This window comes from Scardinius erythrophthalmus (genome assembly GCF_964197995.2).
Source record: "Scardinius erythrophthalmus genome assembly, chromosome: 2".
NCBI classification, from domain to species: Eukaryota; Metazoa; Chordata; class Actinopteri; order Cypriniformes; family Leuciscidae; genus Scardinius; species Scardinius erythrophthalmus.
Window position 1 is genome coordinate 66,247,532 of NC_138222.1, and position 17,822 is coordinate 66,265,353.

Below are 17,822 nucleotides of genomic sequence, written 5' to 3' on the forward strand. Positions count from 1 at the left end.
TTTTCATATTTTCCGAACTGTAAAGTTTTTTTTTTTTTTATCATGAACCACGCTGAGTTTTATTCCTAAGTGACTATATAATGCATTTTACTTCAAATATTTAAAATGTTGACTTTGAAAAGTAGGCGCGTCCGAAGGCTATTCACTCTATTTTGGTTAATTTTTGGTGTGCGCCAGAAAGATGTTCAAGGAGACTGAGACGCACTAAAGTAGAAATCATGTTGTTTTCTTTATTTTTCAAAGGCATGGCATTTTGTAGTCATTTTGAATGTACACAAATAAAAATATAAATGTTTACTGTTTCGAATGACAGAGTAACGAATAACGAAGTTATTTCCCTGCTGAGCAACAAATCCAAGTGATGGCGCCGACGCATCGCTCGCTCTCACAACATAGGCTATTATCAGTTCACTTCTGGCATTGCTAACTTGACATTGCAGCCTGTTCATTATTAAAATAAAACACAGTCAACCAAATATATAAAAAGTTATGCTTAATTTAATTCGTCTGTTGTACAATATAAAGGCTGTGCCGCACAGCAGTTATTCCAAACTCATTTCCCATGCTGTGAAGATGATGATTTAGCCTACGTGTAGGCCTATATTGGGACTCGACTGAAGTTTAAAGCCTTCTTTACAGTTAGCATCCAAATTTTGCATTGCAAATATGGAAACTTGGTACCGAGATGCGCGAAACCAACGTCGGTACAGTTTCAGTTTCGATTCAAATAGCCTAAATTTGTTTAGGCTTGCCGTTTAAAATAGGCTAAATGTTGTTTATAATAAAGGACACAATAGGCTATTATTATAAGCTATTAGGTTATATTTTTATTATACGTGGCTACTTATTTTTTATTCTTGTTGTTTTCTGAATATCATTCATTTAAGGATTTGATATAGGCAAATGTCAAAGGGGAAGTAATGGTAAGGGGAAGTAAAATACGCATAGAAATAGCCTATATGTTATTAATAGTGTTTATAATGTTAATGTTGAATTTTATTTACCGGTCTTTTTCTGAATAGGCTAATAATAAAATGCGTTTGTTTCCCTCTCAACATGACCCAGTGCACTGCGCACAAGCACACATCTTTGAGATATAAATTAATAAATTTTAATAAAACACAATAAGGCCTACATTATAAAACTCAGAAGAGTATGTATTTTAATATCTCTGTTGTTCTCTGTTCTCCGGTTGTTAGATAGTCAGTCTGAATGACAGTTCATGCGTTTATGTTAATATAGCCTATAGGCTTAGGCTATATATAGTCAATGCATTATTCTTTTCTTTTTCTATAAGTGTTAAATATTTAATTTACAACTAATTATATTGATTATCTATATCTACATTTATTATTTAAAAAAAAAAATTACTGGGCGATCGAGGGCGACCATGTTAGGCTAACAGCCGTCATTTACCCTGCATACCGAGCTGATGCAAAGCATAAAGTTAGGTGAATTTATATCTACACAGAAGAAAGCCCTGTCTAGTTTATTTCCCAGTACGGGTTGTGTCGAACCATTCGTTAGTCTGGTTGTTTGATGAAAAAAAGATTAAATGTAGTTGCAATAAACGCGTTAAGAATCCACACAACGGGAGGACTCTTATTCTGTAGTGCAGAACTGAGGAAGAACTGATGACGGGACAGTTTGATCTTCGGCTGACAAATCAGAGGAAAGGGGCGTTTCATTCCCGCCCACGTGTAGAAATCGAATTTTCCAGCTGTTTATTAATTTTGCTACCTCAGAACGAAAAACGAAAAATCAAGCTGAATTCTTGTTTTTCGTTTTTTTGGAAAAATGAAAAATCGAAAAAGGAACTGTTTTCTCATTTTTCTACTTTCAATATTAAATCAAAAAACGATTGAACGAATGATACACGGATTCTTTTCCCACAATAAGAAAACTTTATTTAATTTAATGGTAAAATTAAATTATATCTCAGTATGGGGGTGTTCACAATTCTTATCCAAGAATGAAAAGCCAAATACATGACAAGCCTGATCTTTGGCCATTCCTTATTAAAAAAATATATATATATATATATTATAAGTCTAACTATCGAGATTTTAAATAACTACAGATGGAACTTTTTTGTACACCACATACAAACCACTGAAATCGGTTGATAAATGTAATATTTTTTTGTTTTTATACAGAAAAACCGCAGCTCACCTGTTTACTTGCATTTGATTACAGCGCAGTCTTGCCCTCCACAAAATGGCGGACGCGTTGACGTATCGCAGCAACGTTCCAAAGCGGCCAATAGGGCGTCTATGTATTTATTATGTCTATGATTTCAACGGCCTTTCGTCTGTTTAAGGAAGTGACGTATTTGGCCCTAGGACGGTTCCGGTTAGTTGTCGAGCGCATTCAAAACAATGGCGGGATGCGCTTGATGTACAGTGGGATTACGATCATTTATATAATCCTGCTATTTAGAATATCTAAATTAAAATTAGGTCCTTGTTGCTCGTTAGTTGGGTACTCCTTGTGGCCCGAAACGAACTTTTTTTGGAAATTAAAATGTTTAAATTCCTGAAAAACGCGCCTGGATTGCATCAGTGAAGCGAGAAGGCTGAATACGTAACTAGCAATATACAGCACACATTCTGGTAAGTAAAACTGTTCTCTTTTATGTATGCTGCAGCATAATTTAAGATAGCTCTGTTCGTTATTGTTTAGCCTACATATAAACCTAGCATTTTGACGCGTGTAATTTGGTGAAAATAGGCTAAGCTTTTATTTCCGTCTTTTCCCCTAAATGTTTTGTGGGCTGTAATTAAGTAGGAGTTAACATTTGTTGGCTAGCTGTCTAGTTAGTTTACAACTGCAGTAAGTAACACATTACAGAATGTATACAAACAGTTACCTGAATGGTGTGCTGCAGTAGTTTACAAAAGGTAACGGTAAACATTTTTCATCACTTAAGCTTGGCTAATGTTAATTCCAACATTTACTATAGTACACAATAGTAGCATTAGTTCTTAAATATTGTGCATTAACCAGATTAAGTTAATAATTGTTTTTCTGCTTTTGTCTTCAATAGGAAAGCCATCATTTGTAATTCAAGACGTCCAAGACTACTACAGGGAGACAGGAACGACAGCCAAACCACATGTGACCATACAGTGTGTGCAGAATTATTAGGCACCTTGATTTTCTGATCATATTTTGTTTTTCAGTCACATTTTTACTAATTCAAAACCACATTAAGCTTAATAACTACTATTCATTTTGTATTTAATATATTTAAGGGATATATAATGAATAATGAAATCCTCATTGGGTCAGCAGGGTCAGACAAAATCAGGTGGAGAAGAAGACACATGTTAACTGCAAAATAATTAAGTGGGAAACCATCAGGAACCCTTTAGTCTCCAGCGCCACCATTTTTTTCAGAACTGCAACTTACCTGGAGTCTCCAGAAGAGCAAGATATCAGGATCTCAGAGACTCACAAATACATGAAGATGAAGATGATGTTTTTATAGGCTTTATGGACAGACAGATTGGGACTGACTCTTGAAGGACCAGCATCACATCCTCTTGTTCCACTGTTTGAAGAATTCATCTTCATCAGTAAGTTTTGGGAGTTATTTTTTAAAAATGAACTCCTAAAACTTAATGCCAGATTCTGGAAGATTAATTAATGTATTTTACTACACTTCAGCTTGTGATTCTTAAGTGTGGGGCATTTTTTAGTATTCTTTACCTCTCTCTTTTTTTTTTTTTTTTTGGCTTATTTTAACTGCAAAAGAAAACGTGCCTAATAATTATGCACATCTGAATATAAGGGTTTTTTTCATTTCCAGCCTTGATGAACAATTCTATATCACTTATAAATTATTAAATTCAAAATGAATTGTAGTTAAGATTAATGTGGTTTGGAATTGGCAAAAATGTGTCTGGAAAAATCAGAAAATCAACGTGCAAAATCAATAATTCTGCACATATGAACCCCCAGATGTGTTCGAGACCTTGAGGATTGATATTGACCCGCTTTTTTCTGGGACTCATAACTCCATTTCTGTTGTCAAAAAAAGTCTGTGAAATGTGTTTTATGTTGTCTCAGTTGGTGAAGCAGATTGTTCATACAAGTATTTATTTACACATTAAGAAATTTGCTGGAAATAAAAGCTGTTAAAAGTGAGAGGATGTTTCTTTTGTTTATGTATTTTTAAATATATACAGTAGTCAACATTTGAAGTGGATAAAAACCTTTCATCAAAGTTAACATTCATTTTGAACAATACCCGTTCTTGTCTTAAGACAACTTTTGATTAACTTTTTTGATCCACTTTAAATGTTGACTACATAAATACACACACAGCTAGCAAATCTGTATGTGACTATAAATAGTATACCATATACCATAAAATAACATTTTCCCTTCAAGGACCTAAAAAGTGTAATATTCTGTATGTTTTATTCTTAATTTTACAATTATTAATCTTCACGTTTACATTTCTCTTAAATGACTAAGTTTATGCATTAGAAAAAAAAAGACAGCCAGCATTACATTGCTTTCACCTTCTGTTTATTTGTGACCACATGAGGGGCTCAGATAGGACATTTAAACCCTCTCGCACGCATTTGGAAACGAATGAAATGAGTACTGGCGTAACTTAAAGCAATTTTTACTGAAGTCCGTTTACTAGCGTACATTTAGCGTTGTAATATACATGCATGTTCTCTAAAGCTGCTCTGAAACGATATGTATTTTGAATAGCGCTGTACAAATTAATATGAATATTTGCATAGATATGCCAGCAAATGCAAGTGAAATGCCCACTCGTAACCTCCTCAGACAAACCATGATAAGTACGTTTTCGACGCTGTTTGACTTGCTTCATCTTCACCAAACACAAGACAGATGTCATCAACATTTTACAAACGAATGTTCCCAACCTTTCTGTAAGTCCAGATTCCAGACTGCGATAGACTTTTATCGCATCTCTCGTGTACGCGCAAGCAGCCGCAACAATCGGACTACTCTGGCAAACGTTGTTCTGTGTAAAAAGTATACGCATCAAAGTCGTATTTAAAGGGTCCGGTAATTCCAATCATCGTTTATTTTCGGTTTTTGGAAATACTTTAACTGTTGCCTTTTCGCTAGACGTAAAAGTTACGCGCTTGTTTTCACAGACCTGAGATTTAAAAACGCCGCCACCGGAAATGCTTCAGGGCCAGACATGCGCAGTAGCATTCCAACGGAATGTTATTGTTTATATCCTTGAAATGGTCTATAGACATTCTCAGTGAACTTTCAGTGATTTGAATCATGGGGATGCAGAGATGAGGAAGATCAGGCGATGTACTGTGCTCTTTCTTTGAGATCGTCTCTCCAGGGTGCGTTTCATTGCTTTATTCCGAGGTGAGATTAAAAAAACAACTATGAAATATGAGCCAGTTCAGGTGCACAGGTGATATGGGTGAGGAGGAAGAGGATGAGGAAGAGAAAGAGCAAGGTTTGGACAGTGTTGTCAAGGCTCGTTGTGTTGATCTGGAGGGTTTTCCCCTTCGTCTGGAAACATTTCCTGTGATGTGGACAATGCGGATGTGTGTTAGGCCAACTGCATCATTGAGGGTTACAGCAGTCTGCCCAGAAATATGAGCCCTCCATGCCTGATCACTAGAAACCGCATTCCTTGGATGGCTTGTTTTTCATTGTGACAAGTGTCCATAACTTGATATAACTATGCCAGGGGACAACGCCCTGAGGAAAGGAGATTATTTACAAAAGAGGCGATGGGAAAGAGTTTTCAAGAACTACCTGAGACCATGAGGGTCATTATTTCTGTGGAGACCATAACAGAGCTCATTAATTTATATTTGAAACCTCATGTTAGTTGCCTTATGGACAAAAATGTATTAAAGGTTTAGATTCTGAATCTGTGATAGCTGTGTGATATAAAATTAATATGTTTCTACCATAGTTTTCACTTTTGTATATCATTAGACATGGCATTGAATAAATCCAAGACATGGTGGGGTCTAAAGATGAAGATCGTTCTTGCTAATTCAAGAGAAGTCTGGATAACGGGATACATTAATTCACCATTCAAACTAAAGATAACTTTAGAAATGCTCATTTGATAACATTTATAAAACCGAGAATAGGACATCAAGAGTGAAATAGGAGATTTCATACTACAATACTTACATAACACAACCTCACAAACAATGACCACCATTTTCAACCCCAAGGGATAGGATCCTTTAACATCAACATTTATTTAAGTTTGTTGTCTTGACCAGGAACTGGAGGAGTTAAGTGTTTAACGAGTCAAGGCACTGGTAGAAGAAATTATTAGTTTTTCTTTTCTTAGATGATTGGGGTTTATTTTAAATGCATACACATGGACGTTAAAAGCTTATTTTACAACCCTATTAGAAGAAAATAAACATAATCCTAGGTATTTATTTGAAACAGTGGCTAAACTAACGAAAAATAAAGCTTCAAGCTCAGACGTTTCCAAGCAACACAGCAGCAATGACTTTATGAACTTCTTTACTAACAAGATTGATAGTATCAGGGAGAAAATTATTACTATGCAACCATATACTTACAGTATCGCATCAGGCAGTGCATCATAGTCTCTCTGACGATAAATTCGATTCATTCATTGCTATAGGAGAGGAAGAATTGTCTAAACTCGTTAAATCATCTAAATCGAGGAATGAATGAATCATTGACTCTAACTCAACTGCTGTGCACAGTTCTGCTGTGGTTTTTGTCTATTGTTTTGTTGTAAAAATACTGACAATACTGTGTTGAAAATGAACATCACTTAATATTAATACCTTTCGTTTGTTGTACTGTTGTATAAAGTCAATGTCACATTTGCAGTCATGTGGATATTCGTATGTGATCAACATTAAACTCAGGAACTCACACAGGGTATGTCTTTGTATCGAAGATTCTCCATAGAGATCAATTGGGACAAAATATTTTCTGCAGTAAAAAAACAACAACGCACGAATGACTTTGGACAATGTTACAGGCTCAAGGTGGTCTTCCAGCTTTAAACAGTCTGATTAAAATGTACCAAATGTTTAAAATGTTGCTTGAAAATGCATTGACCGAGCACAGGCACAGAAACTTAGAACAAGCTCAGGGCCAGTGAACTGAAGTGTAGTGTAGACTATTGGGCACAGAAACCACAATCTTAAATTTGCCACATACTTTAGTTGCTTCTTATGAACTGGAAGTTATGCAAATTAAATGAGTGTTGCATAACCAAAATAATAATGTGTCACTTGTAACCGCACATCAGGTGCCGCCCGTCTCCTTTGGAGCTCAATTTAAGCAGCAGCCACATCTCACAAACACATCTCAGTCAAACACAGCTCATCTTCCTGACTCGTGCCAGACGAGCTATTCTTGAGTTCTTCAGACTAAAGTCATTCATGTGAGTATATTTCAGTGAGCATTTAAGATGCAATTCATGTAGCCAATGGCTATAAACTTTGTCGGAGGTTAATACAGGGCTAGTAATAAACTGTGAAACGTATGTATGAAAAAAAAAAAGAAGCAAATTAAAATTTCTGTTAATCATGGAATAAGAATAAAAAAAAAGTCTTTGAGTAAAAAATACCATTTTAGAATTCATGCACAAGAGACATTAACATACCTGATTTAGATCTCTGGTGTTAATTCTGATATTAATCTGATATTTACTTTTCAGATCTCATTTCTTCAAAGATGGCACTGATTCTGTCTACAGTCGGTGGTGGAGGAGGTGGTCCGTTTTCATTTACTGGTCAACTCAATGGTGCCAGATTGGAGAAGATCTGAGTGTGGGTGGGAGAATGGCAGGTGAAGGCTGTCAGGGTCTGGCTTACAGATGGAAGAAATGAATCCTTTGGAAAGCCAGCTGGACCATATCAAGAGTATACGTTCAAGCCTGATGAGCGTTTCACCACGCTTACTCTGTGGGGGAACGGAGAAGGAACACGTCTTGGAGCCATCAAATTCAAGACCAATAAGAAGGGAGAGTTTTTTGCAAAGATGACAAGCAGAAGTTTAACAGAAGAATATATCATGGATGTCGGCTCTGGATCTTGTTTGGGAGTTGCAGGAAGATCTGGTTCCGACATCGACTGCATGGGATTCATGTTTCTCAAATAAAACCAGATGATGATAATTCAAGATCTGTTCAATCATTTCTAAACAGATTTTACACTGATTTGTTAACATGTTCTTTGGCACTTTTAACCTCATCCAAAGTCTTCTGAAATGTAACAGCTGTTTCTCTCATCTGATTAATAAATGCAAAATGTATTCTGCCTTTGTCTCGTTTGCTGGTGATTCTGTAATGATCAAGATAAACTAATGTTGATGAGATTCTTCTAGTTGCCCAACCAGTTTGAGAGTTTTGGCAGTTTCTTTTATTGAATTGATGAATATCAGTGTGTCTGATCTGGTTTTGTTGTTGTTGCAGATCTTCTTCAGTTCAGCATTTTATTTATAATTTACATAACTTATTTTCGAAATGCAAAGCATTATAATATATTATAAACACTCAAGAAGCTGCGTTCATTGCATACACAAGTCTAGGTCTAAATCTAAATGTTACGGGAAACACACTGGAAAAACATGGACCAGACTTAGCATTTATCAAGCTGGCTAGTGATGTGACAAACAATACACACTATAAAGTTTTCCCCTTTTCTCAAAAACACATAAAATAACAGTTAATTTCAACAATTATTCTCTCTTAATTCAGCCATACGCAAAGCATTCTGGGAACTAACAAGCACCGCCCAGTTTCAGTTAATGCAACACAAATCATTCATGTAATCCAACACAAACGGATTAATATTTTAGATATTCTTCCAGAGAATAAACCCAAGTGTCATGCCGATTACATCCAGGAAAAGCATGTCAGTTTCAGATTACGATGGCGGCGGGAATGCAGTTCTGTCTCCCTGTAAAACAAGCTAAATGTGATACCGCAGCCATCTCCACAGATTTGTGACTTCATATCTGAAAATATGCAACCATTCTCATGTTTCCTTCCGTAAGTTTATACAGGGAATTAGTGGAGGTAAAACCCTTATTTGCATAAAAACTTGATAAATCATCATAAAGCATGAAAGAATCACTGCTTGAAAACCTCAGGGCATTGAAACTGTGTCCTACAGCAGATCCATGGGCTTCTCATCATAGATGTGATCTGACCTGTGATTGGACAGAACAGGAAACACTGAGGAGGAAATCAGCCGTAGAGTCAGAGGATGTGCACTGTGGTTTAAACGTCTGCATCATTTTAAAGTTGTATGTGAAGGAAAAACTTTGTATATCCGCTTGATGTATTTTTAACTGCTGTTGTTTGATATGTTCAAAATAATGATCAAGCTTAAAAAGTTTTAGAACCGGACTTTACCCTTTTTTTCTGATAATTTTAAAATAACTAAGTAAAATACATTCTCTGAGTTGTTTTAAGAACAATGACTTTTTTTAATTTTATTTTTAGTGTTTTTAAATGTATGTGAAGGGAAAAACTCTTTTACTTGTTTTTACATTTCTTCTGTTAACGACCTAAAATGCACGAATAGAATAGTACTAAACCTTTGTATTTTAATGGTCGGCATAATTTTAAGTTGTGTGTGAAAGTGGTACATGCCTGTGTAAAACTGTTTACCACATACATTTCACGCTTTTAAAGTTTAAGACACATAGTTTCAATATTTTCTTTGTCCAAAAAAACACATTCTGAAACAATGGTTCATATTCCTCCATTGGTAGAGGTGAATTGTGCTATCGAAGAGTGAATAAATCAGTAATTTAGTGAATATTTGTTAACTTAACTAACATTTCAAAATTAACTAATGACATGTTTTAATGCACACGAGTGAAATTTTACCATTTTTTCTGATGTCTTTACAAACTGTACATGTATATGTACATAGCTACTCTAACTTGTTTTACACTTCTTCTGATAACATTTTAAATACTAGCTGTTGTAGTCGTCTTTTGGACTATTTGATAATAATGACACAGACACACGGAGATCACGTCTAGCTCGCTTTACTTCTCTACCGGAAAACTCCCGGATCATACCAACTATACAGACTGTATGGGGGTGACCTGGTAAGTACCATTCACTGCCTATACTACATCCCCCTTCTTAAGCTTTTAACAAAGTATTACTTTGATATAAAGCAAAACAGTATGCTGTAAATATAACCAGTGTATCAAATAAACATTTGCTATGAACAAGCAATAACAACACTAAATCTAGCATACTTAAGTAAGCACATAATCTTTAAACCATGCTGGGTGTTTAATGATGCGTCCAACTCTTGTGCATTCTGGACGTCTCTCGCTCCTTTTCTCTTCCTGAGAAGACTCAACTGGACCAGGCTTTGGAACAGTGTTATTGCACAAGTCATTGTCGGTGTACACAGAACAATCAGGTTGTGAGTCTTGTTTGATTGACCTGTCAGGCCTGAGGTGACGTCTGTTTCTGCGGTAGACTGTACCTGTTGCTGTGACTACATCATATGAACGTGGTTCATCACGGATGCTGACAACCTTAGCAGGTTTCCATTTGTTTTTGATTCTCATATGTACTCTATCTCCTCCTTTCAAAGGTGACAATGGTGATGCTGTTTTGTCATACCATTTCTTTTGTCGTGATTGGAGATGCTGCAGTGTTTCTCGGATGTTTTTGGGTGTAGACGGTTGAAGAACAGATTGACTGGTAGGTAAGGTTGATCGTAAGACTCTACCCATGAGAATCTGGGCTGGCGAGTATTTGAGACCAGTGATAGGAGTGTTGCGGAGTGTTAATAAAGCTAGGTGTGGATCAGTGCCAGACTGAGCAGCTGCTTTCAGCATAGCTTTGACAGTCTTTACAGCTCGCTCTGCCATGCCATTGGATTGAGGGAAATTTGGGCTGGAGTGTATGATGTTGAAACCCCAGTCCTTGGCAAATCTAGCCATTTCAGCACTGGCAAAGGGTACATGATCTGCAATCAAGAGTTCAGGCACTCCATGTCTTGCAAACACGGCTTTGAATTGTGCTATCAGTGTACCTGACGTTTTGTCCAACAACTTTAGGACCTCTGGGAATTTGGAAAAGTAGTCCACGATCAGAAGAAATGAACGTCCTTGAAAGTCAAAAATGTCAGCGGCGATTTTCTGCCACGGTGCATTTGGAACTGGATGTGACATGAGTGGTTCCTTTTGATTTTCAGGTCGACTCTCTTGACAGTGAGCACAGGTTTCTACCATCTGACGTACAGCTTCAGTAAGTCCTGGCCAGTAAAAGCATGATCTGGCATGTGCTAGAGACCGCTGTATACCCTGATGTGCCGCATGAAGTCGTTTCAGCACTTCTGGTCGCAATGCACGAGGAATGATTATGCGATCATCTTTCATGAGTAGCTCAGCATCTATGCTAATAGTATGTCTGACTGACCAGTAAGCTTGAGCTGCCAGTGGAACATTTTTCTTTCTGTCCGGCCATCCATGCTCATGTAGCTGCCGTATCAGGTTAAGTTCAGGATCTGACTGTGTGGCTTGTTGGATTTTGTGCATGATGTTACCACAAAGTAACCACAAAGAAAAATAACTTTCTCTTCACTCAGGTCAACACTCTCTTTTGAATCAGACTGAATGTATGCTCTGGACAGCGTGTCTGCGATGTGCATCTGGTTGCCTGGAGTGTAGACAATGTGAATGTCATACCTTTGAAGCTGGAGCAGCATTCGTTGAAGACGTGCTGGTGCTGCGCCTATGGGTTTGGAGAATATCGCCTCAAGTGGTTTGTGATCAGATTGAACTCTAACAGGCACACCATAAACATGCTGGTGGAATTTTCTCAGAGCGAACACTATGGCTAGTAACTCCTTTTCTATCTGGGCATAGTTCTTTTCAGCCGCAGATAGTGCTCTTGAAGCATATGCAATTGGTTGCTGTTTCTGCATTAGAACTGCGCCCAAGCCATCTTTTGAGGCATCAGCCTGCACTTCTATCGGCTTCTTTGGGTCAAAATGTCCAAGAACTGGTGCAGATGCTATGGCTGTTCTGAGTTTTTCGAGTGCTAACTGCTGTTCAGGATGCCATTGCCAGTCTGTGTCTTTCCTTAGCAAGAGTCTGAGTGGTGCAGTGAGTGTAGCTTCGTTGGGTATGTATTGTGACAGATAGCGTGTCATTCCCAGCAAACGTTGAAGAGCTTTTCTGTCAGAGGGAGGAGGAAATTGCAATATCGCTGCAACCTTGGACTCATCAGGCTTCACTCCCTCAGCAGTGATAACATGGGCTAGGTAAGTAACCTCATTGACCATATACTGCAATTTGTCTATGTTGAATTTCACATTCAGACTCACCGCTCTGTTCATCACTTTCTCCAGGATGACGTCATGCTCTGTTTTGGTGGATGCTGCTATGATCATGTCATCTGCTACCATGAAAACACCTTAAATATCCCCAAAGCTTTCTGTGTTCAAACGTTGAAACACCTCACTCGCTGATTTTATGCCAAAAGGCATGCGATGAAAACGGTACCTGCCCCATGGTGTGTTGAAAGCACATAGATCTGCTGACTCCTCATCTAATTGAACCTGCCAGTAGCCGTCTTTCTCATCAAGGATGGTGAACAACTTTTTGCCGGCTAACTTACTCCGTATGTCCTCCAGGGTTGGAATGTTGTAGTGCTGGCGGAGTATGGCTCTGTTTAAGTCTCTGGGGTCCAAACAGACTCTCAGTGTGCCGTTTTTCTTTTCCGTAATGCATAGACTGCTGACCCATGCTGTCGGCTTAGATACTTTGCTTATGACGCCTCTTTTTTCCAGCTCATCCAGTGTCTCTCTGAGTCGGTCATGAACTGCATACGGTATCTTCCTGCAGCCGTGTATTACCGGTGGAACAGAAGGATCAGTGTGAATGTGATGCAATCCTGGAAACTGGCCCAAACCTTGAAATACTGAAGCATAGCGGTTAAGAAGCTCAGCTTTTGTGGCAGGTGCTGTTGGAGTTAGAGCATCAACTCTTCTTATGAGGTCTAATTGCACACACGCCTGTCTCCCCAGTAGGGCTGTATTTGATGCTGTAGTCACAAAGAACATCATGTCAGTTGTTTTATGTTTAGACTGCACTTGGAGTTTAACAACACCATCTGGTTTGATGCGGGTGCCTCCATATGACACTAGCACTGTGTTTGTCTTTTTGATGTTCACAGGAACCTGAAGCTGTTCAATGATTTTCATTGGAATGACGTTTGCTTCAGCCCCCGTGTCAAGCTTGAAGTTGACAACTGTGCCTGCCATATTCAAATCTGCGTGCCAGCCTGTTTCTGACGTGTTTGAGTAAACTACAGTACCCACAAACAGTGTGTCTATCCCCGATATCTCAGTATCTGTGTCGAGCGCATCCATCTTGGCTCTTGATCTGCAAACGAGTGCAAAATGGTTCTTTTTGCCACATTTTTTACACACTTCATTGTAGGCGGGGCATTGCCTGGGCATGTGAATGCGTCCGCATTTACCACAATTTTTTGAGTGTTCTCTCGTTGGCGGTGTCATTTGTTTGTGCACTGCTGGTTTGTTTGATCGCCATTTAGGCTGCTGGCCTTTTTTAGTGACAGCGTGCACAAATTGTGTGTCTGACGATGCTGCCATTGCTGTAACTTGTGCCCTCGTGACTTCTTTAGCTCTACACATGTCGATGGCTTTTGAAAGTGTTAAATCAGATACAGACAGCAATCGTTCACGGAGGCCAAAGTCTGTTATACTGAACACTATTTTGTCTCGTATCATGAGATCTTCGGTTTCTCCGAATTCACATGTGCGTGCTTTGTTTCTTAACTCCGTGAGGAATTTATCTATGCCTGCTTGCTCGGAGAATGTGTGGGCCCAGAACTGATGTCGTTCAAAGACTGTATTCTTTCGCGGAGCACAGTATTTTCGCAGTGCTGCGAGGACCTCTGATAATTTTTTATCACGTGCGTCTGCATATTCGATGTCCAGCGAGTTATAAATTTCTAGCGCCTCTTCTCCTAAACAATGCAACAGTACAGCGATTTGTCTCGTCTCCGATTTATCCACTAGAGCTGAGGCAGTAAGATACAGATTAAATCTTTGTTCCCACTTACGCCAATTTTCAGCCAAGTTCCCCGTCAGAGACAAAGGTGGCGGCGGATGAAGCATTTCCATCTCGACCGTCGCTTTAGCACGTGGGGCTCGTTCGGATGTCCGGCCGCGCTGCTGTTCGTCACTGCTCACTCGCGCCTCGGTGATCTTCAGTCACTGCGTGATGTGCGCGGTGTTGTTTAGTAGGGTATTTCAACTTCTGACACCATGTTGTAGTCGTCTTTTGGACTATTTGATAATAATGACACAGACACACGGAGATCACGTCTAGCTCGCTTTACTTCTCTACCGGAAAACTCCCGGATCATACCAACTATACAGACTGTATGGGGGTGACCTGGTAAGTACCATTCACTGCCTATACTACAAGCCTATACCTTTTGTATTTTAACTGTAGGCCTATACATCATTTTAACAAGTTTTAATATTTAATTAGAGAAAAATAAATGTAACAGTCGAAATATTAAATATTTAAGGAATCAATCCCTTCAGTCGTGAAAGAGATCTGTCATAATTTACCATAAATAAACAAGTGTGACGCCTCTATTCAGATGGGTTGTCATTGGCCGTGACTTTATCGCTGAACTCGCTGTGATTGGGCTATCTTTTAATCCATATAAAAATGTGCTTCATGTTACAAAGTATTTACGTTAGTAATACACTAAGTTAACTATAAAGTGTCACTATATTGTGAGATATTACTCCTTGACTGAGATCCCAACCATAAGCATTTCTGCACATTCAAATGAAATACAGCATCATAGAGCAACAGAGATTACTTTACTTTACTAAGTTACTTTAAGGGTCAAATCAAATAGAAATAGCACATTAATTAAATGACGTTAAATCATTTAGTTGTAACTTGTAACTTACAAGTTACAACTAAATGATTCAACCACATTTAGTCACTTTTCAAGTCTGGTATAAAGACTGTTGCTCATGTGGCTGAAATGTTCGCCCAATAGAGAAAAATAATGAAAATAAGAAAATAAGTAGAGGGAACACTGCTTACAACAGAAGGTTTATTTAATAAATTGTATTTTTTTTAATTAAATGTAATTTTAAACACATTATTACAGAATCAGTATCTAGAGATTATTTATTGTGATTACACAAAGTATGAAGCTATATGAATATTTGTGTATTGGTATTATATAAGGTTATTTGAAAACAACAAATGTTGAATATATATATATATTTCCCCTGAACACCCAAACACCGGCCCAAAAAATACAATGAGGCCTGAATGTAAAGCAACTGATACATGATTGACAAAATTAGAAGTATTCAAAGAACTTGTACATTACATGTGCAATCTGTCTTGACATTACAGAGGAGATTCCTTGGTATCCACTTTGATATCAGTGTAAGTGACGCCTTTGTATCTGCCCTTGGTTCTGTACGCAAACACACTGCCGTTCTTGCAGGTCATCTTCACTGTGCCAGTGTAAGGCAGGTCAAAAGTGGCTCTGCCAATAGTGATGGAAACATCAAGCTTCTTCCCTGGTGGCACTTTTACATTTGTAGACAGCTTTTCGGTTCTCTCTTCTGTGTTCTCCTGACCATAAGTGCCTTGAAATCCAATGGTGACACTGAATCCTTTAGTAACTTCAGCAACCTCTGGAACCCCAGCCTTCACTTCCATTTTAAATGTTGCAGATAAACTTGCACTCACAGACCATGAAGATTTCTTATTTATAGTCGTTGAGCTTTCAAGTGTTTGATTTTGTGTGGTGGAGGAGTTGTTCCTGTAACTGTGGGCTTTGATGTCTTCTACTGCCACCTGTGGTATCATTTGGTGGAGAGTGGGATAGTTGACATCGGTGAGAACTGTTGATTCAATTGCTTTGAGAAACATGAATCCCATGCAGTCAATGTCGGCACCACCTCTTCCTACAACTCCCAAACAATATCCAGACCCGACATCCATGGGATATTCTTTTTTTAAACCCCAGTCTGTCATCTTTGCAAAAAACTCTCCCCCCAAACTGGTCTTGAATTTGATGGCTCCAAGACGTGTTCCTGCTCCGTTCCCCCACAGGGAAAGTGAGGTGAAACACTCACCAGGTGAGAACGTGTACTCTTGATACGGTCCAGAACCTTCTCCAAAATTTTCAACTCTTCCATCTGAAAGCCAGACCCTGACACCCCTAACCTGCCATCCTCCCACCCAGACTCCGATCTTCTCTAAACTGGCACCGTTGTCCACACCAGTAAATGAGAATGCACCACCTCCGCCTCCACCAATTAGATGCAGATTTATTGTGTCGGACATCTTGGAATTAAATAGATCTGAAAGCAAAATCAGATAAGAATTAACATCAGCTTTAAAAACGCACACACTGTATTAATAAAACAAAACCACATAATTGTACTAGATATGTGTGAAATTACTGTGGGAAAAAATAATTCTCTGAACCCTATAGATGTACACAAACTGAGAAAGTCAAAAAGCGTTTATGTAGCATCATGTCCAGCCCTCCAGCACCCCTGATAATAGGCTTGTTGGACTTGAACCGGCGCTGCACAGACCGATCGGTGAATTTCATCAGAGTACCGCAGGAGCGAATAGAAAGTAGATGGCTCCTTATGCTTTTGAACTGCTCTTGCGGTACTTTGATGTCATAAACCATATGAACGACATAAATGAAGTTTGAATTATGTCCGACACACGACCAAAGAGACGACATTCTGATGAACAAATTGCAAAGAAGAAGGACAAAGGATAAGGAACGCGGGAAGTACCGAATTTACATCGGAAAAACCTTGGAAAGGTGGCGAGAACTCCGCCGGCAGAAGGGCTTCCAATCCGACATTCCAGTTGCTCTGTTTTTGCAGAACAGGTAAATCCATTTTTCTTTCTAAATAGACGTTCATGTTCACCAAACCAACACAAGGATGTCATTAGCTAGAACTATGCAGTCAGCGTTAACTTTGGTGACTACAACACGTTAGCGATCAATCTCTATTGTAAATGATCAAGCAAACTCACAGTATAGGGCGACAATTTGTGTGAATGATTGTTTTAACCCACGGTTTGTTATGAATTTGAATGTTCATTTATAGGCTATTGACAACTTTGACTAAATTTGTTTACGACACCGCTGTTGTTTATGCTCAGTGGGAAACGCGAAGCTAACGCTATCATGCTATTATTGCGTCCTTGTATGGGAGCTATAGTTATAACCTCAGGTGGCGAAATGATTTTAAGATAATGTTTCTCTTTTTCTGCATTCTGTTCTGCAATATATAAAAGCATTTATCTAACGGTGACATTACACATTGAATGAAGTATCAGTAAAACTCAACTTTGTTTGTAGTGACTACTTTGACTTTCCTTTATGCCGGAAGGGAGGGGAGGGGAGGAGGGGGGGGATGAGGAGGAGGGAGGGTCGAGCTAGCCTCCGTTTTGTTTGACAACAATTCGAACGTCAACAAGTAGTAACGTCTCTCTACGACATCGCTTAGAGCACCTTTTAAAAAAGTTTTGTCAGCATTGTGATTCTCTGTACACATACTCTCTTTAATAGACGTATTCACATTTAAACACAATTTAAACAACGTATTATTCAATTCATTACTTATATATAATTATATTTAAGTTGCTCAAGCAAGTGGTAAAATATTTAACCATGTAGGCCTACTTATATAAAATCGCATACATTTTAAATTAAAACTTAAAATTGACAAAAACTGCAGACTCATGCCCTTTCTTTTGCATAA

At 38.4% G+C, this 17,822-nt stretch overlaps 1 protein-coding gene across 1 annotated transcript; it reads right to left on the reverse strand.

The window, feature by feature from the left end:
- Positions 1–15,426: 15,426 nt before the first annotated feature.
- LOC308685878 (aerolysin-like protein) lies at positions 15,427–16,374 on the reverse strand (the record flags this gene model as incomplete). Its single annotated transcript, XM_081357941.1, has 1 exon — positions 15,427–16,374. The coding sequence occupies one exon, from the start codon at positions 16,372–16,374 to the stop codon at positions 15,427–15,429; it is 948 nt and encodes a 315-aa protein (XP_081214067.1).
- Positions 16,375–17,822: the final 1,448 nt, after the last annotated feature.